The sequence below is a fragment of the Psittacula echo genome, assembly GCF_963264785.1.
Source record: "Psittacula echo genome assembly, chromosome: 12".
NCBI lineage: Eukaryota > Metazoa > Chordata > Aves > Psittaciformes > Psittacidae > Psittacula > Psittacula echo.
Genome location: NC_137747.1, coordinates 441,043 through 468,511, shown reverse-complemented (window position 1 = coordinate 468,511; position 27,469 = coordinate 441,043). Strand labels below are relative to the sequence as shown.

At 40.6% G+C, this 27,469-nt stretch overlaps 1 protein-coding gene and 1 long non-coding RNA gene across 13 annotated transcripts in view; both read right to left on the bottom strand.

The window, feature by feature from the left end:
- Positions 1-400: 400 nt before the first annotated feature.
- LOC308226221 lies at positions 401-6,281 on the bottom strand. The gene is made up of 3 exons (XR_013957860.1): positions 6,035-6,281; positions 5,130-5,260; positions 401-3,889 (listed from the first exon to the last, which is right to left on the bottom strand). It is a non-coding gene; the product is annotated as an uncharacterized lncRNA (long non-coding RNA).
- Positions 6,282-11,659: 5,378 nt separating this feature from the next.
- The window catches only part of LOC308226278 (putative serine/threonine-protein phosphatase 4 regulatory subunit 1-like), a 34,636-nt gene continuing 18,826 nt past the window's right edge, over positions 11,660-27,469 (bottom strand). For 4 of the 12 annotated variants that reach the window (XM_080627874.1, XM_080627875.1, XM_080627872.1 and 1 more), the window contains 3 exons: positions 26,707-26,841; positions 25,839-25,980; positions 21,742-24,897 (listed from right to left, as the gene is read on the bottom strand). In XM_080627874.1, coding sequence (XP_080484000.1) covers positions 24,743-24,897; positions 25,839-25,980; positions 26,707-26,841 — 432 coding nt within the window. In that variant the 3' untranslated portion in view covers positions 21,742-24,742. Of the gene's footprint in view, positions 17,632-17,712; positions 17,805-18,674; positions 18,839-20,482; positions 20,616-21,005; positions 21,227-21,740; positions 24,898-25,838; positions 25,981-26,706; positions 26,842-27,469 lie in introns of those variants that run through there. The other 8 variants (XR_013957866.1, XR_013957867.1, XR_013957868.1 and 5 more) reach the window with 8 other exon arrangements.

Genomic DNA, 27,469 nt, shown 5'->3' with positions numbered 1-27,469 from the left:
ATCAGTATCTATACCAACCAGGACTGGTGAAAGACTCAGAAACGGTAGGGAGTTACACTGGGAGTTACTGGTGTAGCTACCTCAGTGCTATGAAGCTCAGCCTTGCACTTCATGACCTACCTGAAGATTCGCCAGGACTTCTGGAAACTCGGAGAATCATTTAGCTGCAGCAGCTATTTGCAGGATATAGTTCCTACTGGCTAACATGCTTAAACTAGAAAATTGTTTAAGCAAGGAACAGCCTCCAAAAAGTCAACACAGGCAGCTCCTTGTAGCTCTGTATTACTTAAAGAGCAAAGACTTTCCTCTTTAATCCTGCTGCAAGGCCTCCTTTATGTTCTGCAGCTAGCAACATTTATTTCTTGAGTCAGCAGTAAGTCCTTGCCTTGCATAGCAGTAGGTCAGCAGCTAGTGTTTGTTCTTTCCTTCTTTCCAAGAAATGACTCACAATGATCAACATCCCACCTTTCTTTTTTTTTTTATTTTACATTCAGTTCCAAATGCCCGTAAAATAATATTTTATTTTTTCCATATTCTTTACAAATAATGGAGAAGTGACTCATATCCTTTGGAAAGCTTACCCAAGAATAAGAATACATAGCAGAAGTAACTTCAGACACATTACTTAAAAAACAAAATACAGAAAAACTGGGAATCAGAGTCTGGAAATTTAAGCTAAATTGCAGTTTAGCTACTAACTATAACATGTATAAACTGCTCTTTGAACAAGCAACATAATTGTAAGAACAATATTTTAAATCAGTGTGCTTGCTTCTCATTGCTAGCTTTGTATATCTATTCATTTTAATCACAGGCTTCAGTTTATTCTAAGGTCACGTATAGATCTTCTTATTCTTTTCTGATTTATATAAACAGGTATTGTAAAAATTACTGTGATTTAGTAGCACCAAAATTACATGAATTCAGGCCAAATGAGAGGGGAGCTTCAAGACCACTATTTCTTAAAACCTGTCATATTAAAGAACCAGAGCTGGCACCTAACAGCCAGTAGATGTTTGTGTGAAGTGAAATACAAATCCATATGAGTCATAGCTAGATTCTGAAAACCAAAAGAAGTTTTGTCCAGCATCTACAGTTGAGCATTTCTGAATCTTATTCCCAATGTCTGAATATTAACTCTGTACTAACAGTAAGCGCTTTTAATTATGCTGCCCATCATTTACTTCAGGAGATATTCTGATACAGCCTATTGGGATGTATAAGGAGTATCATCTAAAATCTGAACTCATTCCTCTAGCGTAAATTTGTCAGTTGTTAATTGAGCCATCTATTTGGGGTTTTGGTGTGCAAGAATATGTGAACCTATTTCTTTCCCCAACACTTTCAGCTTGACCCTTTATACCTGAAAATATTGTGTAGAATTGTGGGTTTGTAGCTGGCACAGGACTGCCCAATGAACTGTTCCAGTTGTAAATCCAAAAGGCCAAATACTGAATTATTAAATCACCTTGTACTGTTTCAAACCTGACATTTAATTTGTGGAAACTAACCTATTTATTGGAGCCAAGTTGGGCACATGAATGTCACTGCACACTGCAAAATACCACACCATCACCAAGGTCAGGACAGTGTTAGTAAACTCAATGCACACACCAGGAAAACACTTCAAAACACAATTAAATCACTTCAAAAATGCAGCAAAAGTCAACATAATTTTAATTCTATATTAAAGTCTTAGACCTGCACTTCTGTGCAAGTCAGAGCACAATGGGCCATTTCTAAACATACATTAAAAGATACGCAGTTTATTTTTAACCAAAACCTGAAAGCAAGATGCAAGTGTATTTAGACGTCTTCTATGCTTCAATCTATGAAACTACACCAAATGAAATTTAAAGCTTTCTGTGATCTAAGGTTCAAGTTAGCAAAGTGGTCTGAATGCAAATCCCTTTCTAGCTGACTTACAGTTTTTCAGAACACTGAAGCCATCATATCTTTTGACTGTTGTTTTCACAAAAACTAGTCCTTTGGTAACAGGCTTATTTTAAAGAACTATGGATGGTGCTTTCTGAATTGCATAGGCAAAAAAATGTACTGTATTTGATACAGTCACCACAGCAAGACATGAAAATAGGTCAGCCAGGCATCTTTTGCCACCATGCAGGTGTGCCTGCGTATACTTGCCTGGATGTGTGATGAAATAAGAGTAGAGGCTTATACAGCGGCTGTATTCAAATTGAACTATGAAATCAGAATTGTCTTTCTCACAAGCACTTGCTTTATAAACAATGAAATTGGGTGACAAAAACCTGGTGCATTTTCCTTCACAATGTGTTCTTTTCTGTGCTGTTAGAACTGGCACAGAAATGGCACTTGCTATTTATAATTTCATTAATGTAAGATATTTTACCAGGAGCTCAGAGTTGAAAGTTTATTATTTAAAATGCATTTTGCATCAGAGAATAAAGGGGGTTGTATTAGATAACAGTGAAATGGTGATGCTGAATTAGTAGCAGTGCTGAAATTGCAGTCACCATACAAGTGGTTCTGTATGTTTTGCAAGAAGCAAAATGAAAAGCAACCACAGCATGTGCATAGCCAATTGATCCAGCTACTGTGGAAGGAGGCCACTTCGAGAATAAAGCTAATCACTATTCTGCATGAGACATTTCTACAGCTTCATGCTGTGCCTATCCTAATGGATACCTGCTGCAGTCCTAACTTCATGCAAAAATTACGGCCTCCAGTTCCTGCTGTTGGCTACTCTGTTAGCCTAAAGTAACACTAATTCTAAACTAAAATCATTGCTTACAAAACAGGAGGTATATTATCGTTTCCTTTTCAGGGACCTAAGGCTCCACATTCCCACACATCATTTCCTCCTTTAGTGAAGGATTCTTTGTGGTTTCTTCCACATTCTACAAAGTACCAAAGCAACAAACACTAGTTTAACATAGTCATTGGCAACCAGAACAGAAATCTCTACTCCCACGTGAAGCCCAACCCAGATCACTTCTTGCATGAGGCTTCTAAATCTGTTGTATTTAGCTCCCCTTGAAACCATAAGTGTCAGTGTAGCAAGACCGATAAGGCCCACTCATAGACCATTACCTTCTTCCTGACTCCTGTGGTTTTCACATCCCATCAAATTGCTATTTAATTAGTTGAAAACATGTCAAACCACTTTGTAGGACCATAGCATAATAAATTTAACTGTACTGGAAAATTATACCATTGTGCTGTGAAACTGATGAGGTTGCCAGAGAACAAACCATTACCCCTTCAGTCTACTCTGTCACACATAAGACCAGCAGCATGGAGAAATAAATTCAAAACAAATTTGGAAACTTTGTGAAAACAACACCAATCTGGTTCATACTGCACCAGTGGAAAGGGTCATTGGTTTTGCCAGATGAATTGGAGGTAATTTTAACCTTAGGGTTTCAGGCTGCTCTCACATGTCTCAGGATTTGTTTTGTTACACAGAGAACAGTTCAAATATATTGAAGTAATGCTCTTTCCTGTATATCTCAGTGGTGGATTTATTTCCACAAGGGTTTCTAACTGGAAAATCTCTGATATAACCTGAAAAGTACCGCAGGGCAGGTTTTCATCTCCATGCAGAAAGATGCAGTGTCGCCACCTTTGAAGTAAGACACGCTAATGAGTCTGAATACTAGGTTTTACAGGCTCTGACAGAGGATGAAATGTCAAAAACCATCCCAGGACAGCAGTAAGCCACTGGACATCTAGCACACGTATCTTCTTATAGAGAAATTGGAGGTTGTGTTCATGAAGGGGATTCTGAAGCATCTGCATTTTCTCTGCACCATCCACAAACTGCCATGGCTTCAGATGGGCACTGTGCAACGCTGTAGCTTATGGACGATACGTCAGCATCTATGTCAGCATCTAGGGAGCCAGTTCACTAGATATTCAGAGAAGGATGAAATGAGCTCAGACCATCCAGTTAGTGTAAAAGCAAACACAGCAGGTTAATAGAATTTCTCATCATTTAAGCAAATGGAGTTATATTTACCATAACATGCAAGGTTCTAGCTGGACATAAGGCAATGTATTCTCCAGAACATCTTTATGTCTGATCCCCAGTGTAAGATTTTCCCAGCATTTAATGCTTTAGTTATTCTTAAATCAGTCCATTATCTCAAAAGTAACATTACAGAACCTCAGTAAACCACCTAAAAGTAAAAAAACATTCACTGTGTGTTTAGCAACAGCACAGAAAATTATAGATCAAAGGCTGGTTGTTACTTCTTGGTGCCTTTTTTTTTTTCCTCTTCAAGAGATGAGAGCATGTGAAAACTTTGAGTTTAGAATAAGCAACGTTCCTGTTCTTTGGAAATGCATAACAGAGGTTACATTTCATGGAAGAGATGTGCTAGGTACATTACAATACATCAAAGTATCTTTTTTAGACAGTATCTCTAAGGAAAATTACCCGTCATATCTTGTATATCATTCAAGTGTATTACTCCTGACTTGTGTCAATAACAAAAAGCTGAGGATTTTAACGCTAGCTAAGAAAAAGGTAATCATGTTTTACACAAGTGGCACGTTTTGTTTTTGCTTCATTTCTCCACAATTTAAAACGATCTATAATAAATAAATTTCTAATTCTAGTTTACTTCAAACATAACCAGCATAAAGATATTATTATATATTGTGTAAGCCGATGCTGCCACAGCAGAGGAATAGAACAGAAGATTGTTCAAGATACCTTCCAGTGCTACTTTTGTATGTCTCTGTAAGACCTAAAAGACAGCAGCATCACAGGGTTCTTTACATATTCCTCAGGCATTTTCAGTGTCTCACTGCAAACCACACCTGAAGCGTATCTAAAGCCCTATAGCACCCAAACCTTTGAGTACTTGGATGCCCATTCAAACTTCAGATCAAACACAGGTAAAACCATTTACCCAACTGAAGCCGCTAAAGCTTGCTCTAAATTCACTCTAAGTCAAAGGACATTAAATCTATCACCATTCAATGTCCATTACACACTAAGTCCAATAGTGATGCAAGATGCTGTTTTAGGGATTTTCAATTTTGTATTTATTCATTTAATTGTTTCAGAATGGAGAGACAGAATTACATCAGTAAACCTGGAGCCTGAGAAATAAACTCTAATAATGGAGATGCAATTTTACCATTTTTAATGCAGGACAGCTCACTAGGTCTTTGTTCCAAGCTCTGTTGTTCTTTTCTCATGTGATAACCTTTACACATCCTCTTTTAGGTGAGGGGCATGCTGCAGTTACACAGTTCCGTTGAAATCTGGCTGAAATTTCAAAGTGATTAATCAGCACACTGTGTTTTTATCAATGTAAATCACATCCTGTGGTTGCAGGTTGCCCAAGTTTGACTCTGTCCCTTCCCCTCACATTTCACCCACCCTGTGCTTTACCTGCTGCAGTAAAGAAGTGAAATAAACTGAAGATTCACTAAAGACTGAAATAAACTGAGAACTTCAAAGCATAAAAAGAGATGCAATCATGAAGAAATAAACAACAGAAAGAACCCTTCATTCCTACCCCTGTCCTTTTCAGTTAAGTGGCTCCACTGACACCAGCTTCACTGGGAGCAGCTGTTTGCAAGATCAGGAGGCCCTGCCAGTACCAGCCTGGGATTAAACTGGTGGCTGAGTAGAGCTCCTGTTAAACTACATTTTTAACATCTCCAGTAACAGCATTATTTATCCTTCTAATACAGGGAGTTTAGAAGTGGCCATTTTCTCTCTCTGCCTCTTTGACAAAGCCTCTTTATTCGATTCATTTTTCTGTCTGCTTTCCAGAATGATCATTGTTGTAGAGAACAGCCTCGCACCCAAACAAGGCATGGCAGCCTTCACCCCCGCACCCCGCACACATACACTTCTGTCTCTTGCTTTTTCCCAACGATGCCTCCAGGCTGCCATGTGACACCCAGCTAATCTGTCCTGCTGAGAGCTCCAGCCTGACCTAAACCTGACAATGCCTTCTCACTTCTGCCAGGCTGAAAGCAGCCCCCCCTCCTCCTCCTGAAGTGAGAGACGGTTAATGCTTTTATTCCTCACCGGGGAGCAAGCAGAACCCAGCTACGCGAGTGAATCTTCTTTGCTTGCTGACATGCGTCAGACACAACATTCTCATCCTTTAAAGCTGGAGCAAAAACAAACACAAAGCAAGAGCCCTCAAAAACCCAGTGAGCTACAGTCGCTGTCTGGAAAAACTAAACAGGCATTATGCTCTTTCTGCCAGAGCACAGTCATGTCCTTTGTTTAAATGAATGCTACAGTAATGGCTTGTGCTCCCCATCATGTGCATTACAGCTTCCATCGTAGCGTTATATTTGCTTAATGAACAAACCCCACGTATTTAAAGTCCCTCCATAGAAGCCAAGGTACAGCTGACAGGCTGGAAAGAGCGCAGAGGACCACTCTTCACTGGCTCACTGTCTTCCGTACCCCACCTCATTTCCTTCTGGGCTATAGTCACAGGCAAAGTTAGGAGTTGTCTTTGGCAACACATCCTTAGGGGCAAACAACATAGCCCTTGTTGCTCAAGCCCAAGTACTGAGACCTCAGTCTGGCTGTGCTGCTTCTGTCACAGGAGAATGGGGGTCTATGAGCACTGGAGCCACTGGGTCAGGGGCTGGGAGGAGGGAGAATTCTGACACCCCCTGCTTTTCCCTTGCAGCACAAAGCACCAGGAGATGAGAGCTGAAGCTTGAAGGCAGGAAAACTCACTTTAGCCTACACTGCTGGGGGGTTTGAGCCACACAGTGCCAGGGTAAAGGGAGCACACTGCAGAGCAAACTAGACAGTAACTTGGCTCTCAAGGAGCACTGATGATGTTTTTTTACCTCCTACAAGCTGTGTCCTTAATAATTTGAGTTCCTTATGTGCAAATAAGAAAAGCTTCCCCAGCTCTCAGCATAGTTCTCGCCATTGTCCTTCTATTTGTTTAATGTAGGAGCCCTGAGGAAATAAGAGTTTTAATGTGATAGCCCCTAACAATGGACAGCATAAGACTAACTCCTTCACCTTGGGTCACTGCTATTTACCTTGTGAGGGAACAAACTTTCACACTCAGCAAATCACAGTTAAAATGTCCCTCCTAAATTTGTGTGGTAGGACTTAAAAGACTCAAGAAGGAGAAAAGATTGCCTAATCTGCTTTTAATTCTCCTTTCAGGATCAAGTGAAGGAACCTCTCCTGACAACTACAGACTTCTCTATAAAATTCCTGCTTTATTATGCATAATTCAATTTCGTCAACTGCTTTTCTTTATTGTCCCTTCTAATTATGCACACATACTTGTAATTTATTGGAATATAGAACCCATGCCCAAAGAACTGCACAGAAGTACACACACACTTCCTTTGTAAGGAGAATGGAAATACCAGTGAGGCCAATCAGGAATTTCTTTACTCCTTTGTCCCATTCCGGATTTGGAGGCGTTTGTACAGGTTCACAAACCACCTCCGAATTCTGTCTGAATCTCTCTTTGATTGTTACCCAGTCATTAATTAGCTGTACTCCAGAATGTATCACAGCACCTTCAGTTGGGTTTTATAGCTGAAAAATAAAGCCAGATGCACAAAAGTTTTAGTGTTTCTAACAGCCTATTGAGGACAACACTGTAACTCAATTTGTCACTGGATCCTGGCTCAGAGAGACCAAGGTCAGTGATGTTTGATATTTCACATGGATTAATTTGAAACTTCTCTGTTCATGATTCAGGACTGGAGTCAAATTCAGACCTTTAAACGATATGCAACAGGATCCTTGCTTTCTCTAGAAAGCTGCAGAGGGAGTTCGGGCAATAAGGTCTTACCTTTTGACTTCAAAAGCAGTTGTCTGAACCCAGTCAGTGTGGATAACTCCATCAAGGCAGGAGGCCAGGGTTGCACAGGAAGGCAGCATGTTCAACTGGTTCCTCCTGAGCCTACATTTACTGTGCTGACCTCTTCAAGAACACCCTTCCCTTCAAGAACATCTGCATAGATCAAAACTAAGCAAAAAACTTCAAATGTATTATTCTGCACATATCAAATTACCTATGGAATGTAATTCATCTCATCTGTACATCACATCTGCAAGTGTCAAGATAGCACATAGTCCAGAGGCATTTATGTGCAGTGAAGATGGAATGCCTGCAGGTGTCTCCCACAGGAGAGACTCAACAGGCCACTGGAATGGATGGTTTGTTTGTAGTATTGATTTGTTAATTTGTTATGTGCTAATCATTAATCAGCATCTGAGGCATGACAATACAAGAGGTCAGACAATCAAGCCATGCAGTTTGTTACCCACTGGCCTGTCATCTCTTCTGCAGAACTCACAGAGTATGAGCAGGCAGATGAACTGAACTTCCTTCAAGCCCAGAAGGAACTTCAGTTTCATAAACTAAATGCCAACACTGTTTTGCACTCCTTGGGTTGAGCCCGGCCACAAAAGCACTCTTGACTAGATTAGGGAGAGCTTGCCTCATGTCCCTAAGGTCAGAATTTGGCTAAACATATGCAGAACATGTTTGGCTCGTTACACATGTCCATATTAAATCAGCAGCAAGGGAACAGAAAGACGGTATATGGTAAAGATACTGGAATTGGACTTCAAAGATCAGGATGCAATTCCACAGACTCCCAGGGTGACTTTGGCCACAACAGTCACTCTCCCCTGCCTCACTTCCCACTGTAAAAAAGCAGTATAACTGTCCCTCATTTTTTACTTCATCCATCTTTGCAATTTAGATTCAGGAGTTCTTTGTAGTGGTGTCTTTCAAAATACATCCAGCTCCCAGCACAAAATGTCCTCCTCAGAACAGCCTTATGGAAATGCATCCAAAAAGAAAAGAAAACCCAACCAACCTTACAAAATAGCCACTGATGAGATGAGACCACCAGCACAACAATGCAGGGAACAGCTGTAATCTGTGGGAGGATTATTTCCTTGCCATAAATGCCATCTATTTTTCAAGACATGAGTTATTCTCTTTCATAGCACAGTGAACTCAGTATCTGCAGACAACTTGCCTCCCAACCAGTGCGTTTTTCAAAGATGCCCAGTAGCATGTGATATTAAATAGAAGATGTGACATCTTAATGACAAATACTAGTACTAGCCTGCTTGATTAACATAATTTGCTTCTTCATTGGATATTTTATTCCACATGAGCTGCTTTTCATCCATCCATATTTTCCAGGGCAAAAAAATATGCATTCTGACGTGCAATGCTAATGTGCCCTCTGCAGTCACCTCTTATCTCCAACTTTTCATTCTCTCCTTCCGCTTTCTTCAGTGCATGCAATGAGGTCTAGCAGCAGCTATTGGTCAAAGACTCTCACATGTTGGATACCTGCCAAGGCTTTTAGGGTGTTTAGCACAGACAAAAGGTCCATTCCTAGGACACATACATTTAAATTTAGCACTAAACTGGTGGGAAAAAGGAGAAAAATATGTAAAATGTCACTTTCTGACAAGCAGAAAATTAGAATTCATTCCCCTGAGAATTAAATGGACTTTTCTGCTTCTAGTCACTAACTATGACAAGGTTAACATTTTTCAGTCTAATGACTAAGGACATTATGTGTGCATGTGAATATGAAATAAAATTACTAGAGGGTATTAGCTAAGTGTGTGACAACAGCCCAAGCTGACAATAGAACTCCAGGGATGCAGATTCTGACAGTGACCATTTGCTGTGGAGAACTAATGGGTAACAGAAACATGGGGTACCAGTACATGAGGTTGTAATAATAATGATGAGCGAAAGATGACAACGTAAGCAATCACAGGAAGAGTTACATCTCTGGATGGGGTTAGGGCGCATCTCTAAGTGCATCCAGCATGCTATAAGTATTCCAGGCAGGGACACTGAACTGGGCAGCATGTTAATGCCACAAAAGCCCAAAGACTCCCTGAAAAGGAAAAATTCCACATCCACCTTTCATTTCCCCAAAGATTCTTTCACCACTGCCCCCCCTTCCCATTCATGACTCAATTCTGATAAGGATTATGGTACAGCATCAAGTCACCATTTCTGACTTGCATTAGATTCTGCCTTTCCCAGTTCAGTTCTCCCTGTAGCTCCTCACTGCCTTACTCAACTATGGCAAACGTAACACATGCAGCTATGACTTTTAAGACAGCAGTGGATTTCCATCCAGTGTAGCACTGAGCAGGGAGGACTCAAAGAAAGGAGAAGCCTATGTGTTATTGATACACCCTAGGTATTGAGATACTGCAAATTATCAACTAATGGCAATCTTTCTGGACATCAATGAAATTGGGGCAGTAAAAGGTAAGACAGGAAGATTATATCTTCAAATATCTAATTTGTCCTGTGAAAAGTGTAAAAATGATGTTTAGAGACATGGGTCACATTTGAGAAAGCACTTTTAAACAGTGATAGTTAACATGTACCTAACAGAATGAAAAAAGCTGCAAGGACATCAACTGACTTCAATGCAGAGAGCTCTCCTTTTATTGTTTCTGCCTTTGACTGGGTTTCAAAAGCTACTTGGCCACAACTGAGAAAAATCTAAAGCTTACAACTTAGGGAACAAATGAAACACTTGAAATTAAAATAGGCATTAGAACTAAAAAGAAGGAAAGAAAACCAGAGGAAAACAAGCACTTTCAGAACCACGGAATCTACCTCCAGATTAGGCAACTGGAAAGATTCATCAGTTTCTCTCTGCTTTACTGTGGCCCAGCAGGGTGCTCATTAGTTCAAAACAATACAGGGTTTTATTTTCCTACTCTAAAGTCAGTGCAATGAACTATTAGTTACAAATAGCCCAGTTACAGTTCATGTTTCCTGTAACATCAAAAGCTGGATTCTCATCTATTCACCTGCTACTAACAGACGCATTGCATCTTACAGCCTCTGAAGGTTTTTTGCTTGGTCAAACCAACATGAGAGGATCCCTGCATGTTTTTATAGCAATAGATAAGGCCTCACTCTGTCCCTCTAACTCTTGCCAGCATGGCTATATCTCCTCCATCTACCCCTTTGCTTTGTTTGCTTCCAGAAAGAGGGACAACTATATTTGGAAATCTTCAAAGAGAAAGATCATTTCAAACCCAGCTCTTGTTTACTGTCAAGCCAGTTCATGGATTGATAGTGCTGAAGAGGAACCTCTTTAGCTGGACCAGCCATTTCTCACCATGCAGTGAGTACTGCTGTAGAGCTCAGCTCTGTAGAAGAAGCATCAAGACAGCTTTCACCTTAGACACGACTTCCCCAGTGCTGCATGCCCTGCTCTGTATGCCATGCTGTTCTTACTGTGACTGGAGTCTAGTTACTTTTGGTTCCCAGCCTCATTACCTCACAGTTCTCTGCAATAAACTGCATAAGCCACTTATCTGCTGTAATCCCTCTGAATGAGTTTGTTTTGTTCCTCTGTCCCCTACCCTCCTGCCCCTACAACTTCCTCAGCCTTATTCTATGTCATCAGCATATTTAAGGCACTTTCAAAATTACATTCTGCTCAAGGTCACTGCTCTGAATTTACTTCCCCTCCCCCCCAGCACTTCAATGCTCTAACTCTCATCTGATTTATTTATACTATTTATTATCAGAGACCAATTCAATCAATACAAGCTGAAATTCAAACACACATGCGCACATTTGAATTATACATAAAAACACTCATCACGAGATAGAATACAACTGCCATAGCCCAGATCATTCCTCTAACATATGGGCAGCTTATAGGTAAGGAGGCTCATAGCATTGAATTTTTATACCTTGACTTTTGCTTGACCCCAGCAGTTGTTTGGTTACTGGAAACCAAAGGAATTGGAATAGCATCACAAATTCCACGGAAGAGGCTTGGCAAGGGATCACTGCATTTCTTATCCCAAGCCAGTACGACTGTAATTTAAGATGGACTCTTCTGAGTTGACAGTTCCTTTATTAGCTTCGGTACACACAGGAATTACAGCATAACACCATCAAACCATAGCAGACAGTCATGTCAAGCAAACATTGGAAACAGAACAGTATATGGAGAACTGGAACTTGAAGGAAAACCAAAGCACTAACCCTAATTGCAGCCTAGATTAGGCATTCAACCAACCAAAACGGGATGCTGGAAGCACAGTAGAAAGTGAATGACTTTTGGCTTCCCTCTGCAAACCACTCTCCTTTCTAAATGTTAATGGTCAGCAGGATCCTCAGACATGGTTCACAACCAACTTCTGGTTGTCTTTGAACACAGTTGGTGGTTACAACTCAAGGAACACTGCAAAGTCACAAAATGAAGGCAGAGAGAGCATGCCTGCACAGGTTCTGCTACAGACAGAGATCAGGCTATAGACACAGGCAGACTATGCACGCTGCAGTCTTCAGGGATTTGAGGCACAAAGACTGATTAATCAGAAAATTCCAGTGTGGTGCATGAAGTTTGGGAAAGAGGAGCACATGCTGTTCTGTACAGAAATGTTTTGCATCTGCTTAGTTAGACTTCTGTCAGCATTGAAGCTATCGTGCCAAGCAAAATGCAATGTAGTGTCCACCATTATCAATTTGAGGGGCTCTAGGACTAGGCAGCAGATCCCTGCATGCCTATTACCTTCATAATCACAATCCCCAGCTGATCTGCAGTTCTTTCCATTTCTCTGTCCTTTACTACCTCTTATTACTGTTCCTTCTCCATCCTCTCCCTAGCATAGAGCATTCACAACCACATCGCCTTCTCTTCCAATCACTCTTCTGGAAAAGTTGTTTCTATTTCTCATTACTGAGACATCATCTTCATCACACCAGAGCTGCACTGGTTCATACTGGACACAGGCACAGCTGTGGTGTCAGGGATTAAATCATAGCCACAATGAGCTCTCCTGGACTCTGATAGTGTTGAACTTCACCCCTCCATCTTCCCTGGGCTATAGCTATGTGAGTTCCAGGAGTTTCTCTGAAATTTTGTTTTAATATTTCATCATTTATGCACAGAGAATATTTTGGCTTCCCTATCAATACACTTCTGCTTGGAAACTCCCAGTTTGAATGCTGATTGTGTTTTGCATAAATTAACTAAATTGCAGCCCTTCTGTTTCATTGGTACTTTTTGTCTGCTTCCTTCATGAACAATGTCAGGGAGATTGCAAGCTGACTACAATTCTCTTTCCTAAGCAAGAGGAAAACAACATCTAAGAACTCAATCAGTACAAGTTTCCTGATGTCTGTTGGGTTTTATAAGCTACATTGTACTCTGCCATTTAACAAATTCTGTACATTTGCTTCACTTTCAGGAATAAATGTAATGATTGCCACAGTGTTCTGCACTACTGTTGTCTATTGATAAATATGGAACAGGTATAACAACAAGCTTGCTCTTTTCTTCCATTTAAAAACTCACTGAGCTAACAAGCTATTTGTGCAATGCCAAACTAATGACAGGTCCTTGCTCTTGAGTTTCAGCACTCAGTATCTCTAGGGAGTTCTATTGCAGGCTGCATTTCACAAGTAAGACAAGATCAACAGTGATGTTAGGCTTCCAGGACTGTTGATAAAACACATGAGCACAAAACTCCATTCAGATGTTGCCTGAGTCTAGAGGGACCCATAGCCCCACAGGTATGGAAGTTCCATCAATAAATGGCACATTTTAAAAGAAATGACCTCTGTCCTCATTGAGAAAGGCTTCTAACACCAAAGAAGTTTCCAGGCTATGAACTGGGAGCAGAGGGAGAGGTTTGCCTGATGCCTTTGGGTGCACAGCTCTTGTGGGTGAGACCCAGATGCTACACAGGGAGACATACACTTCACCTAGGGACCTTAGTATATGAAGCAGAAGATGCTGAAAATAATGCTGCAACACAGACTCTGCTGTAGTTTACTCCTTTATAGGCACATCCATTCACCACAAGGCACATCCTTGTAGCACCTCACTTTGGGCAGCAGCACCAAACCTTTCTCTTCTGCAGGATCTGCATGGAAGGAGCTCGGCAAGACAAAGCAAGCATCAGCAAGTGTAGCTCAGGTGAGATCAGACATTTCTAGGGAAAGGGGAAATGTTTGGGGAACATTTCACTACTGTTTGAAAGTACAGAAGGTGACAGTTCAGAGACATCCACAGCTCTCCCTGGCTACAGTGACTGTTTCTAAAGAGCAGCAGTCACGGTTTCAGGCTTGCTGAGCCTTGTTCTTGGGACTCTGGGGAGCAACAGCCAGCACAATGGCTGCAAGCAATACCAGAGTCTGCCCAGGCAAGGAAAGGGAGGGAGGTGGTGATAATGATTATATAAGCTCGTGATTAATTATTCCTGTGCTTGTCATCTTTGTTTAAGCTACTGCCATTTGTATCTAGGGGAACCACAGTCCTTCCAAGAGAGTTGTTCTGGATTTCATAATATTAAGAGACAGTTGTGATGTTTGTTCTGCCCTGGGCATCATTAGACTTAAGGCATTTTAGTGCCTTTTCTCCATAATGATCTCCCTGTTTCTTTATATGAGGAAACCAAAGTTCACTAACAAGTCCTTGCTTCTGGAGAGCTGTGCTGTTCTCAGAGAAAGTAATGGCTGCAATGCGAAATGGACGAATCTTTGCCTTGCCTGTGTTTCCTTTCTTTGGAAAGGTTGTTATTACAGCTTCTCTTCTAGAAACACCACATCAGTGCAATAGAGAAACAACATTTGCAGGGATTCCTGACACTATAAAACACAGAAATCAAGTTCTCAAGATCCCGTATGAAGCAGCGACCAAGCTGAACATGGATTTCAGGAATCCGAAGCCTCTCTCTCTTCAACAGACACACTCCTGTCTGAACCCTGCATTGCAGTCTGCTGTCTCCCCTGATGTTTATATCTGGTGCACACTACAGCAGAGCTGCTTACTTTCAGACAGGCAATATAATCTACTTTGCCTACATCCGATTTTTATTCTTCAGAATAGAAACCCTAAGCAACAAATACAACATTGCAACACGTACAATCAGCACCCAGCAATGCTGCCGTGCAGTCCAAACAGTTCTCCAGAACTCACACAATAATAGCTGTCGTGGTTTAAGCCCCGGCTGTAAATTAGAACCATGCAGTCTACTTTCCCCCGCCCACTCCCCAGAGGGATGGGGAGGAGAATCGAAAGAATGTAACTCCCACGGGTTGAGATAAAAACAGTCCAGTAACTAAGGTATAACACAAATCACTACTGCTGCCACCAATAATAATAATGATAAGAGAAATAACAAGGGAAGAGAATACGATACCGCTCGCCGGAAAAGAGAGCCCGACCGAAAAGAGAGCGTGCCCTTCCGGGTAGCTCCCAGTTACATCCCCCAGCATAATGTGCTGTGGTATGGAATACCTCTTTGGCCAGTTTGGGTCAGGTGTCCTGTCCCCGCTTCCTCCTGGCCCCTCCTCCTCCCTGGCAGAGCATGAGACTCACAAAGTCCTTGGTCAGTCTAAACATCAGTTGTTATCAGCTTTGTTCCCAGGCCAAAAGTCAAAAACACAGTGCTGCAACAGCTACTAAGAAGGAGAAAAACTGACTGCTACTGCTGAACCCAGGACAATAGCACACGCTGTTGCAGGGCTCATCTCACCCAGACATAAATTCTCTTCTGAGTTGCCCCACCACAATTTTGGATTGGTGCACACCAATTCATTTCCAAACTGCAACACATCAGTGACCCCTGCTCCGTCTTCCTACAGGAAGAGGCTCCAGCTTCCAGAAAAGAAACTTGGTATTTGTCCCTAACTACAGTCACATACCACACGATCACCCCAAAGCCCTTTCAGCTTACAAAGCTTAAGTAAAGGGATATTTTTCTTATATCACTCTAGAGAATAAATGTGTGTTTCTCATCTCAGTCTTCATTCCTATTTCTCAGCACAGTGCACAGTCTGGCATCAGGAACTTTCACGGAAGGTGCAAACTCTGCTTTCAGACCAGGCATCTACCCAACCCTTCACCTGAGTGAGGGAGACAAGTGCTTGGGGGGTGCAGCTGCATCTTTAAAGCATTCCAGGTTAAGTATTTTAACTTCACTGACATGGAAACTTGGCTTAAGGACTTACTTCCAGGAAGCTGAGGATTGTGAGCACAAAGAAACAATTCCCTGAGCAGACTAAACTGCCTGAGCTAGGCAGCCCCATGTCTGGATACCCGCCATCTCACACTTACTGTGCTTACCCTGAACAACACTCCACATCTCCGCCTGGGACCATCTGCTTAGAAACATACATGGGAACGTAATTCAGATCCCCTCATTTTTTCCTGGAATGCAGGGCACCTTTGCTTGGGTACTACAGCACCCTGCTCTGCAGCTCTTTCCACAGAACTAGGCCTTTGTGACTTGCCTCCATTCACACAGTGCACACAGTCAGGCTGGGATCAGAGCACTCAAATCAATCCTTAGCCCACAACATTAGCCACAATCTCTCCCTTAAGGGATTATAAAGTAAAGGTATCCCAAGTTTGCAGCTAGCATCTTTCTGATCCTTGTTTCACCTACTCAGACAAGGTTGCACAACAAGACACTTGATTTCTATTGCATTCTGGCTATGGCTACTCCCAGGCACTGATGTGGAACACAAACTGCAGTTCTGAGGCCAAAATTCACTAATTACCTAGGTATTTATGTAGCAACTTTATGTATCAGTTAAAGAAAATGCTCTGACACAAGCAAACAAGAAAAAAAGTTCGTTATTTCTCAAGTCTCCCAGCTATGCACAGGGCTTTGCAAACAAAAAGGCAGCGGGCAAGTTCCCAGGAATGCTCAGTTCCCACTGAGAAGCACCTCTTCCGCAGTTAATTGGAAGCTCAATGCCAAGCTCCTTGGAAAGGTGTCTCTTTAACCAAAACAATGGAAGCTACTCAAGATAGAGTCCTTAATAAGTCCTCAGAAAACAGACCAGGAGTTCTGTTTACTGATCATAGAGACATAAAGAGACCATAAGTAGTATTTTTATCTTTAAAGCATCTAAGGAACCTGAGATACTAAGAAACTTGGGAAGCAGATGGGAAAGTCCCTTCACCCCATGCTGGCTTCAGGAAACCCCAACCTTAAAAGCCCTGAGGCTTAAAACGTTGGAGACACTAAGCAAGCACTGGGCAATTGTAATTAGCCATTTACACGCACATCAACCCTGCCCACACTCTTCCACAGCAGACAAACTGCCCTACTTACAAAATAATCCTTAACTGATCTGCCAGAGGCAATAGAGCCAGTCAGGGCCAGAACTGGATTAAAGATCTAGGGATTTCCAGTCCCCTGAAATACCCATTAAATTGTATCACCCTGGTCTATTGCCAACTATGAGGAAATTACCCGAGCAAGAAGCATTCCAAAGAGCACTCGCAGACAGGCTCAAGCTCTGCTACAAGCCATATTAACTAAATGGATGGTTTGGCTGGGGAACAATGTTATAAATACTTAAGCTACAAATTAAAAGCATGTTTGAGAGCTGTGCTGTCAAGTTAGTTGTCATCTTAGCTGCAGCATCACCAGTACATGAGCTTATTTCATAACTAAAACCTCCAAATCCCACGCAGTGACCTATATTTGAAGTGTGGGTCTCTGGGAAAGTTACTGACTGTCCCTTGAAATTTGCCAGAAGCGAGTCCATATGTATTTCAGGATAGGGGACCAGGCACTCGCTGCAAGGCTGGATTCCCAGTGCTGGAGGATGGCACAGCACCAGGGGTTGTCCTCCTACCCTGGAAGAGAACCATGGGTTGTTTGTTCTGTTACCAGGTCCACAGGCAGGCAAGGCTCACCCCACCTTGTCCCTCACTGACCCAGCCAAGGAGTAGCTCAGTGCAGTCACAGCCATGATGACAGAGGTGAAGGGCTCTCCTTCCTAGCAGGGTCTGAGAATGCAAATCCACACCTGCAACAAATGACAGGCAGTGTGAGCGTGACAAGGCATACGAAAGGAGGTAATGCCACCTGCGGGCCACAAGGCACAATTATTTTCTGAAGGCAGATGCAGTTTGTTTCAGTCACATCTAATCAGTGGAATTAATAAACCTGTCTAGTGAATAAATGCTCCTGCCTTCAGCTCACACTCTGCAGTTAGATATTCTTTGTTCCATTCAGGCACATTGCCACTGTTTTTGCACTGCGAGCTCTCACTAGCAGAGGACAGCGTCCTTCAACAGGGACAAACTGAGGAGGCTCAAGAATCTGGACTGAAGAGAGCATGGCCAGACAAGGTGAGATTTCCTCCTTAGCACTCACTTTCAACAATAAAAAAAAAGTTATTAACAAATGCCCTTTCATTCAGGACAATTGAGCAACCTCAGCTGACCCAAAGGCCTATCCATTGTGCAAATGCCAATTTCTGGGGACAGAGCTTTTTTAGTGGTAGAGCAACAAAAAAGCCTAAATGTCAGAGCCATAGAACTACTGCTTACAACTCCTCCTGTGTTTCTATGGCTGATAAAGCACTGCACAGGCCTGATAAAAGCATTTCTAGATAATGAGAAAAATAGGATTAAATGAATGAGACTTAAACCAGGAAAGTAAAAAAATTCAGAACCCTGTTTTTCCAATATTAATTTCTGCTACACCAAAAGTTGAAGAAACACTTAACAGTGTTTTTTGTTGCCAAGTCTGTATCAGAACTAATGTGCTGAATACATTTCCCCCCTGAAATATGTGAGGCCATTTGGGTATTATTCTGTGGGCTGGGTAAGCAGGAAAGTGGAATGCTGAGCAGGCACAGCCAGAGAAGAACTGTGCTATCTAGGAATGTTACCATATCTCACAAAAAACTTGGCAGTTTCAACTTGACCTCTGTGGCTGACAACAAACTGTGCCTCAACAGCCTGGTGTGCTGCCTATTCCTTCTTCTGCTCTGGTCCCAGTAACTGCATACAGCACGGTGCCTGCAAAATCTTCTGTAGCTCCCAGACAGGTTGGCTGCAGAATAAACACAAACCTTTTAGTCTCTTTCAAAAGAGCAGTCTGATTCACTTTAGGTATCAAAGTCTCATATCTGTGCTTACAGGATGCTTGCAGACTGCATAAATGACTCCAAGACCAGCTAAATAATACCTGCTTGTGTCTTACTCTTGATTCTCTTCTATCTAATGATATTTATTCATAGCCATCCCTTGGAGGGAACATTAACTTCGGTTTTACTTTTGTATGTAGCTAGTAAACACCACAAAACCTAGAAATTCTCTTTGCAATCCTTGTCCTTCTGTTAAGTTTGCTGGAAACTGACCTGAGCTTTTGGTGAAGAGGACAAAGACAGCACTGGACACATAAGCCCAGGTTCCTTAGGAGGCACAGACTTTGGGCCTCAACTCAAACCCATGCCGCCTCAATATCACATTCTTTCCCAGGAGGAGCTTTTTCTGCTAGCTAAACCCAAACACATTAGTTTAAAGTGTTGCTGAGAGGCCTCTTGGGAACAATTTTCAGGTGCCTCATGCTGCTGTTCTTCCTGAGAAACCATTTCCATGTTGGGCTACATGTTTTGCAGTGCACCGTGGTTTTCCCATCTCATAACTGGAAGCCATTATTAGAACACCTGTGTGGTTATTTCTTAAAAAAAAAAAAAAAAAAAAAACCCACGTTTTTTTTCATTTGAAAATCAACAGTGTCAACAAGCTTCCTGCAGGGCTCTTATGCCAATGCACCTTCCATTTCAAAGGACACCATCTGTCTTTGTGGCACATCCTTCTGTTTCCTGCTCTATACCAAGTAGGAAGAATCTTTAATAAACAAGGAATTCAAAACATGGGAGAAAACCAAATGAAAGCAAACAATTTGCCCAGTAGTAAAACACAAGCTATTTGCAGCACGAGGCAGAACAGCAGCTTGCCAGTGAACTGCAACACTACACAATAGTTAACAGAAGGAACCAAGGAACCCTGTCCCATCCATTTGCAGTGGTTGGGGAAACACAGACTTGAGTTACTCAGACTTAGGATCCCAAACTCACAACTGTCTGTAACTAGCACCAGATAAAGTGAATGACACAGAGAATGTCTCTGATTCTTGATTTTGGTAGCCATGTATAGAGTTCCATTCATGCTCTGGAGTCAGTATGGCTGGAGGAAGATGGACTGTGGAAGAGAGTTTCTACCTCTGATTAACAAACAAGTCACCCAGCCTCACCAGAATCCCCAACAACAGAATTTCAACCTTCTAATGGTGTTCTAAGATAACCAAGAAAAAGGCCTTGTTTACATACAGGGAAAAGCAATTTGGTAAAGTACACTCAAATCAGTGGTACAGAAAGTTATAAAACAGTGAAAAGAACTTGCACTCCAAGTGTATGTGCTGTTTACTAGCAACAGCGAAAAGTCTTACTCCTGAATTGAACACACTGCGCAGGGATTGAGGCCTTGGATAACCAGCCCCTTCAAAATTGCCATTTTCATCATGAACTGTTGCCAGTAAAAGTAATCTACTATGGCAACTCTTTTCCATTACAGACTTCCCCACTGTTTGCTCTGAAGTCTTACTTTCTAAGTATACTTAGTCAGGAACAGCCTCTCAGCTTTTCCACATACAGTCAGTACCCCACCCATTCACAGAAGTAACAGTATCCACCTTTAGTCTCTCCTGCAGCAGCTGCCTTGAGATGCTTCCAGCTGTCTCCTCACCAGATGTGCATTGTAATTGTTCCACCAGGGACAGTATCATTGTCCTTAAACGTCAACATCTGGCAGATCTATTGTAGGGACTTAAAAGATAAAAGCAAGTCAACATATCCTCATAGAAAACAGACCAGCTTACAAAAAAGTTAGATGGTGACCAAATTCTTTCAGCTGTGCTGGTGTTCTCTGACTCTACTGTCCTAATGCGCAACAGGCACCTTGGGTGCTGTGACTAATTGGTGAGCAATTACAGAAGGATTTTTGTTCCTGCCTACCTTTAGATTTTCACTTGGTGGCAAACTTACTTGGAAGACACAGAAGCTGAGAAACAAAGTAGTTAACTCAGGTAAATACCCAAAGCTGACTGTATCTTACATTCCTGTTTGCTTTGTTAAAATCTAGATCTCAACGTACACATTTAGTCTGATGTGTAATAAATAGATCACATGGCTGTTTAATCTGTGTTTCCAGTTTACCACTCAGGGGTCTTGTGCTCCTCGCTCAAGGCATGTTGTGGCTTTAACAGGGCACGCAGAGTCTATTCTCACTGTTGCATCAGCTAAAGTCTTGTAAAGAAAGAGAAGGGAGGTCAGGTACCCTTCTGCAGCAGTTGGCAGAAGCGCTAGAGTACATGATGGAGCAGCCAGTAAGTGTCTGAATAAAGGGCAACTGCAGCAGTAGAATATATAGAAGACTCCTGAAATTAGAAACAAAACTAATCAGCCAAGTGTCAATCAATCATTCAACCAATCCCTTCACCCTTCACTAGGCCTAACGACTACAGTTTGTTACTGCAGGATGTCCAAGAGGAACACCACACCAAAATAAAGTCCAAAACGTCCTTCCAGGCTAAAGTTTGGAAAGGTAAGGATTTTGGATGAAGAACTGGATGCCAGTCTCAAACAGCATGCACATTTCCTGCATTTAATAAAGATCTTGTTTAGAGTTTCAGTTCTGACAGAATTTTAGCTGCAAAGCACTTTTGGCATGGTCTCCTCAAGGAAAAAGTGCAGGAGAAGCTACTTCAAACCTCTGAACATCTAATGGATTGTTTACTACACAGCATGATGAACTCCACACTCAGCCCTGGTTTGACAGATGACAGCATTTATGCCAGGGGATGTTTCATTACTCAAAAGAACACACTCACATTTCATCTAGACAAAAGTAATTTACCACACATTGGTTTATAAAACAGTTACAGGATTTATTGAGATAAATACAAACAGAAAGTTACATAGATTCTCTATTCCAGCAAATGAACAACACTTCCAGAGTGTCCCCACTTAACTGGGCTCTAAACAACACTGTGTACAGAAAACTGCCACTAGGGCAGCATCCTGACTGATGCCAAGCACATATCATGCGCAAGATACCAGTGAGGCTGAGTTCTAAGCAACATGACTAACATGCTTTGGATTACAAATGCTTGATAATTTCCTATAGCATCCAAGCAATAGTGCACCCACCAGAGTCTTCATGCTCCTTCAACAGAAATGTTTAAAACAGATTCTAACAGCTGATATGAAAGTGGTTCAACTACCTAACTTTGCTCCATCTGGCTTTTAAAATATTTATATTTGCATAATTTAAACAAACCCAGAGAACTGTATGCAAACACATCGCTTTATTCATCATTGCGTCCATTGGTCTAGTACAAGATGTAAAGTGCAGCCCTTTGACATGTGGAATCATTTGGTTTAGTTCTAAACTAGAAAAGAGACAAACCTTGTAGAGGGTAAATGTGTTTACTAGACCTGCATATTGCATACCAAAACCCCCTCACCCCAAAACTACAATGACCCCATTGGAGCATGCAACTGTAGAGTTTTAACAGTTTTTAAATGCTCTACTGAAATCGTATCATTTAAGCCAGACACGATTTCTGGAGCCAGAGAGGTACCAAAATACTGTTAAAATCAAAGAACTTTGTTTAGTCTTTTAGTGAACTTCTATAGCTGGTGGCTTACTGTTTACACATAGTCTAATTAAGAAATCTTAGTGAACACTAACCAAACATGCTAAAACAGATGGAAGCCTGTGTTTTCCAGTGGATTACTGCAAAAAAAGGTAACTATTTAAGAATATCTGACAAACAAATCTGGGTTGGGCTAATGTTCAAAGGATTTAATTTATATACAGTACATTTCAAACATACTTACATATACACACACACTTAAAAATAACTGGTTCAGTGCTGAGAAATTTAATGAACTTATAATAAAAACCAGCAGTGAAACCTTGTCAGAAAGGGCTTAGAAAAGTTGAACTGTTAGAAAATACCAGTATAATGCCAGCATAAGAAAAAAGATACTAGAACTAGGGAAAAAAAAAAAAAATTAACTCGAGAGGTCTTCTTGTTAAGAAATGCAATCATAAAAAGTCTGTACTGAAGAAGCATTTACTTTAAATTATAAAAAAAATGTAAAAAATTAAATGTAGAATCTTGCAGAGTCTGAGTTTACACTGTTGCTATACCAGCAGTGATAACTTCTGCCTGCAACTTCCAAAAAGCATTTTGTGGTCTCACAAAAAAACAATTTGTTACAAATACTGTACATATTATAATACAAGACTAGTTAAACTTACACAAAACCAAGCCCTCCAAAAACACAGAACCCAGCTAAGGAACCCATCTGCTGTAACTGCAGACAAGCCAGACTTAGAACAAAAAAGAAAACAGTAATTTCTGTAAAAACCTTCACCTGTGTGATCTACTTACTAGTATAAGGAGTATACTTACTACTCATACTAAAGGGAAATATTTACACAGGTATGGCTATAATAAAGTATCATGTTCAGAGAAAGCAACTGTTATTACATGAAACCATTCTTTAGTATTTAACCATTTCTGAACAGGACAAAACTCCAATCCACAATCTAAGAAAATAAGACTTTTTTTTTTTTTTCAGGCCCTACATTATCTACAAATCTGAGACACAACAGAAGTCAAGATCCACCAAAAAGTATCAGTTTATAATTTTCCAACTGGTCAGAAGCTATCCAATTTCAGTAACAGAACTTGGCTCTACCTGCATATTCTTTCTTCTGAAACACCTGTTTAAACACACAGGAAAAGTCCTACTTAAGATTACAGATCTCTGAAACCTTCATTTATCATTTGCCCCAAACCTTGCCATACAATCAACAAGTCATAGAGCAAACTGTGTCACCACCTTTCCCCTGAACATTCGTTAGCTGGGGTTTTTCACAATTTAGAGTTCCTTCTTTTTCTTAGGAATACAGTAGTGACCAGTTTGGCATTTGAACACTGGACCAGTTAAAAGGTGAGTTGGTTTTATTTTTTTTATTTCAAATGAGGTATGTAAAACAAAAAAAATCCTGTAAAATTCTGTAATACCCTTCTACAGATACAGCACATGCACTGAATCCCCTAGATGAGCTGGACTTTGCCAGGGCAGAATGAGTAACTTTCAGTTTGGGAAATGTACAGTCTACCTATCACTAGGAGAGACAGCAGTAAGGAAAACAGACATGATAACACCTGTAAGGATACAGCTCAAAAATCACAAATTAATAGAAATGAATAGAAAAGTCACAATATACAAAGAATCTTGAGCTCTGTGCTTTGAAAAATATCACATTAAGTAAAAATGAACCATGCCTTAATTCCAGTAGAATAGAGTGAAGTTACTTTGGAGCTCTTTTCCACTGATACAGAACTAAGTTCTTCATTGCTTTTTGATAAAATCCAAAACTATTCACATATATACACTTTTTTCAGTTAAAATGCAATACTTGAAACAATACAAAAACTACAATGAAAGTGAGGAGAGTATCTTCATGTAGGTTTGCTATAAAACAGGTTTTAAGGTTTACAAACCATTTTGATCTTATAGTAGACTGCTCTACTACTGTAAATGTTTTGTTAAAAATGAAATACAAATTTCAATTACACTGAAACACTGAGTATGGTGTAGGACTTACATGAAATACTTAAGTGCAGGTGAGATCAGTTATCACCCACATTTACAAAGAAACAAAAGACCAAAAGGAAGTACTCATGCATATGAGACAAAAAACACAGCTGTAAATGAAATACAGGCATGAAATGAAGACCCTAACAGTTTTAATACAACCTTTCCAGGTCAAGTAGGTAACAAAAATCTTATTTGTCCACATTATTCATACTACCTGTGAACAGAAGGTGAATAACCACTGTGATGTTCAGTGTTTACTGCAGAACACCACATCAGTTTTGTTTGTCAATGGTAGTATTGTCCATGTTACCCTGTTTGAGTTTTATGGTGGCAAAGAAGGACACATCTTGATCTCTGTCAGACTGCAGGGCTAAAATGGTCTCTTCTGCAGCTTCTAGATGAGGATTGCCAACGCTTTTAAAATAAGCTAGGAGAGAAGAAAGAATTTTAATCAAAGCCAGAAGAATAAACCCTAGGGCATAAGAAATACAGAGGATGCCAAAAACATCTGGAGTAGCTCATCCAATATATAGGCTCCTTAGAAAAACTACAGTAAGCTAAGGAAGGCGACAGAGAAATATGCTGCTTCTTACTCACCTTATTAGGTACTTAAGCATTTCTAAAAGAAATTATTTTTGCTGAGCCCTAAATCAAAAATGTATCAACAAGTAAAAGCAAGCTCAGGAAGCTGCCGCTGTACAATGGACTACAGAACACTCCCCGTACTTTATTCTGAAAGAAAGATAGGAGGAGATCTCTGTGCATGTTCCTTTGAATAATCTGAGATGAGATGATTTTTTTTGTTGTTGTTTTTAAAGAACTGTAGTACACAAAACTGAAGCAGCAAACAATTACATTATTTCCTGGCTTAAGATTAAAATGACAAAGCAAACCATTTCAGAAAAAGGTGTGACAATTTACCTGAAGGACCCCAAATGCAACTACTGCATTGACAAAGGTTTGAAATACACCAAAATAATCTAATGTTATGTTTAAGAAAAAAAAATATTTGCCAAGCACATGCTGGACGCCAAACCCAACCCAAACCAGTAACTGCAGCGCTTCTGGTTCTAAACAAGGCCATAACTGCCCTCTAGAGGATGAAAACCCAGTTCTTAGATTATCTATACCAATTTCTGGCCCTTTAAGGATGACAAATATCCTAACACAGAAAAAAAACAACCCATTCCTAAAAATAAGTTCCTAAAAATAAGTTTCAATGCAGTATCCCATCTTACAACATGTAATTCCATTTTCAGTCATAACCGAACCAAACAGCCTTTTAAACCAATTGATAAAGAACTACAGTGGCAGAAAAGCCAGCATTTGTTAGACGTTAGCTCTTTGAAAGGACATTGATGACCACACCTTTCTCCAATAATGTCTGCCTTAGAGCCTTTGCCAGCAGAACCCTTACGTTTGGCACAGGATCTGATGCAAGACTTAACAGACTGGGGAGTAAGTGTTCAACAAACTGGTCGACAGGCATACATTCTTCTTCTACTACAGCCTACAGGATAAACACAGAACAGAAGCAAGCAAGATTTACATTAATAATACACTATTTGACATTCCTTCCTATGCTGTCCTTAATTTGGCCTGGCTATTAAACACATACACTCTATGCTGGTGAAGCAAGTACAACCTTTGAAATACTGTTATGAAAACATGTCTTACTGTTCTGAAGTTCATCTGAAGATGACCCAACAAGAGCAGCTATTTTTCTTTCAATTATTTTAGGAAATACAGTTCTCTTGCCTGTACCACCCTTCTGCCCATGAACACTCAATCCTTACTCCTCATTGCTCCCAAAGTAAGCATTTTTGGTTTGAATGAATAAGTGGCAATAAGGAGAGAAGTAGTTCTGGCATCCAGCACTCATGGGTAGTTTGAAGAGCGCTTGTAAACCTTTACCCAAGCATATCAAATTATTACAAAATGCATCTCGTTTAGGACTTAATTCTTAGACTTTGCTACTCGGATACAAGAAAGTAGAAAGATCAGCTATTTCAGCTGGAAGCACAAACCAAAGCAAGGACCACAGCTTCCAAACTGGACAGCCACGTGCTAGTACTGAGACCAGACCAACTCTGCCACCATTTTCCAGAAGTCAGAGTCACAGAACCCAAAAGAATGACAGAAAAACTTGTGAGTCCAAATTTCAGTTTTGTCCACATTGCTGAAACCCCCTAAACTGGCTCTAAATTAGATAGAAACACAGAGAGAACATTCCAACCTGACAAATGAAGGCAAAAGCTTGTCTTCCAACCCACTTGGAGCAGTGGCGAAACCGCACCACAAGTTCATTAATGAAATTTAATCCCAGTGCATTTGCATTGTTTTCATAGAACTTCTGTAGTATTGCCACAACCTGGGAAGTGGGGGGGGATTAAAACAGAGATGAGACTTTAGTTGTAGCCCTTAAAGGTTAATAAAAAAACCCATTATTAACCTGTAGTCAGTATAATCAGCTGCACTTGCAGGACTTTATGAATACTGTGCTTATTCTGGAGAAAACAAAGTATAAGCTTTAAAAAAAAAAAAAAAAAGCTGTTTGTTCAAGTGAAACAAGAAAACACTAAAAAGAACTTAAAACAACCATTAAAATAATGCCCCTTTCCATGGCACCATGAAGAAAGTAAGACTGAAGAAATATTTCTCCTCATTCAGGATATCTATAGGATGATGACATTATTATGAAGTTCATAAAAATTAAATTAACTTTGAGGGAAGATCAGCAATTTTTTTTTTTTTTCCCTGCAGAACTTGGGAATCTCCCAAATGTTCTATATCCTGGTTTTCATCCAGTTGCTAAAATCATTTGTAATTCAAATGCAACAAATAAAGATTTTAATATCTGTGCAAGACTGACAATTCAAAATACTTTCTAAAGTTTCCACTCTTTCCCATACTGTTTACCATGTTTACTAAAACATCTCTATCTGCCCTACTTGTCTGAAAGAAAACAGTGATTTCAAGTGTCCTTCTCAAGTATCCTC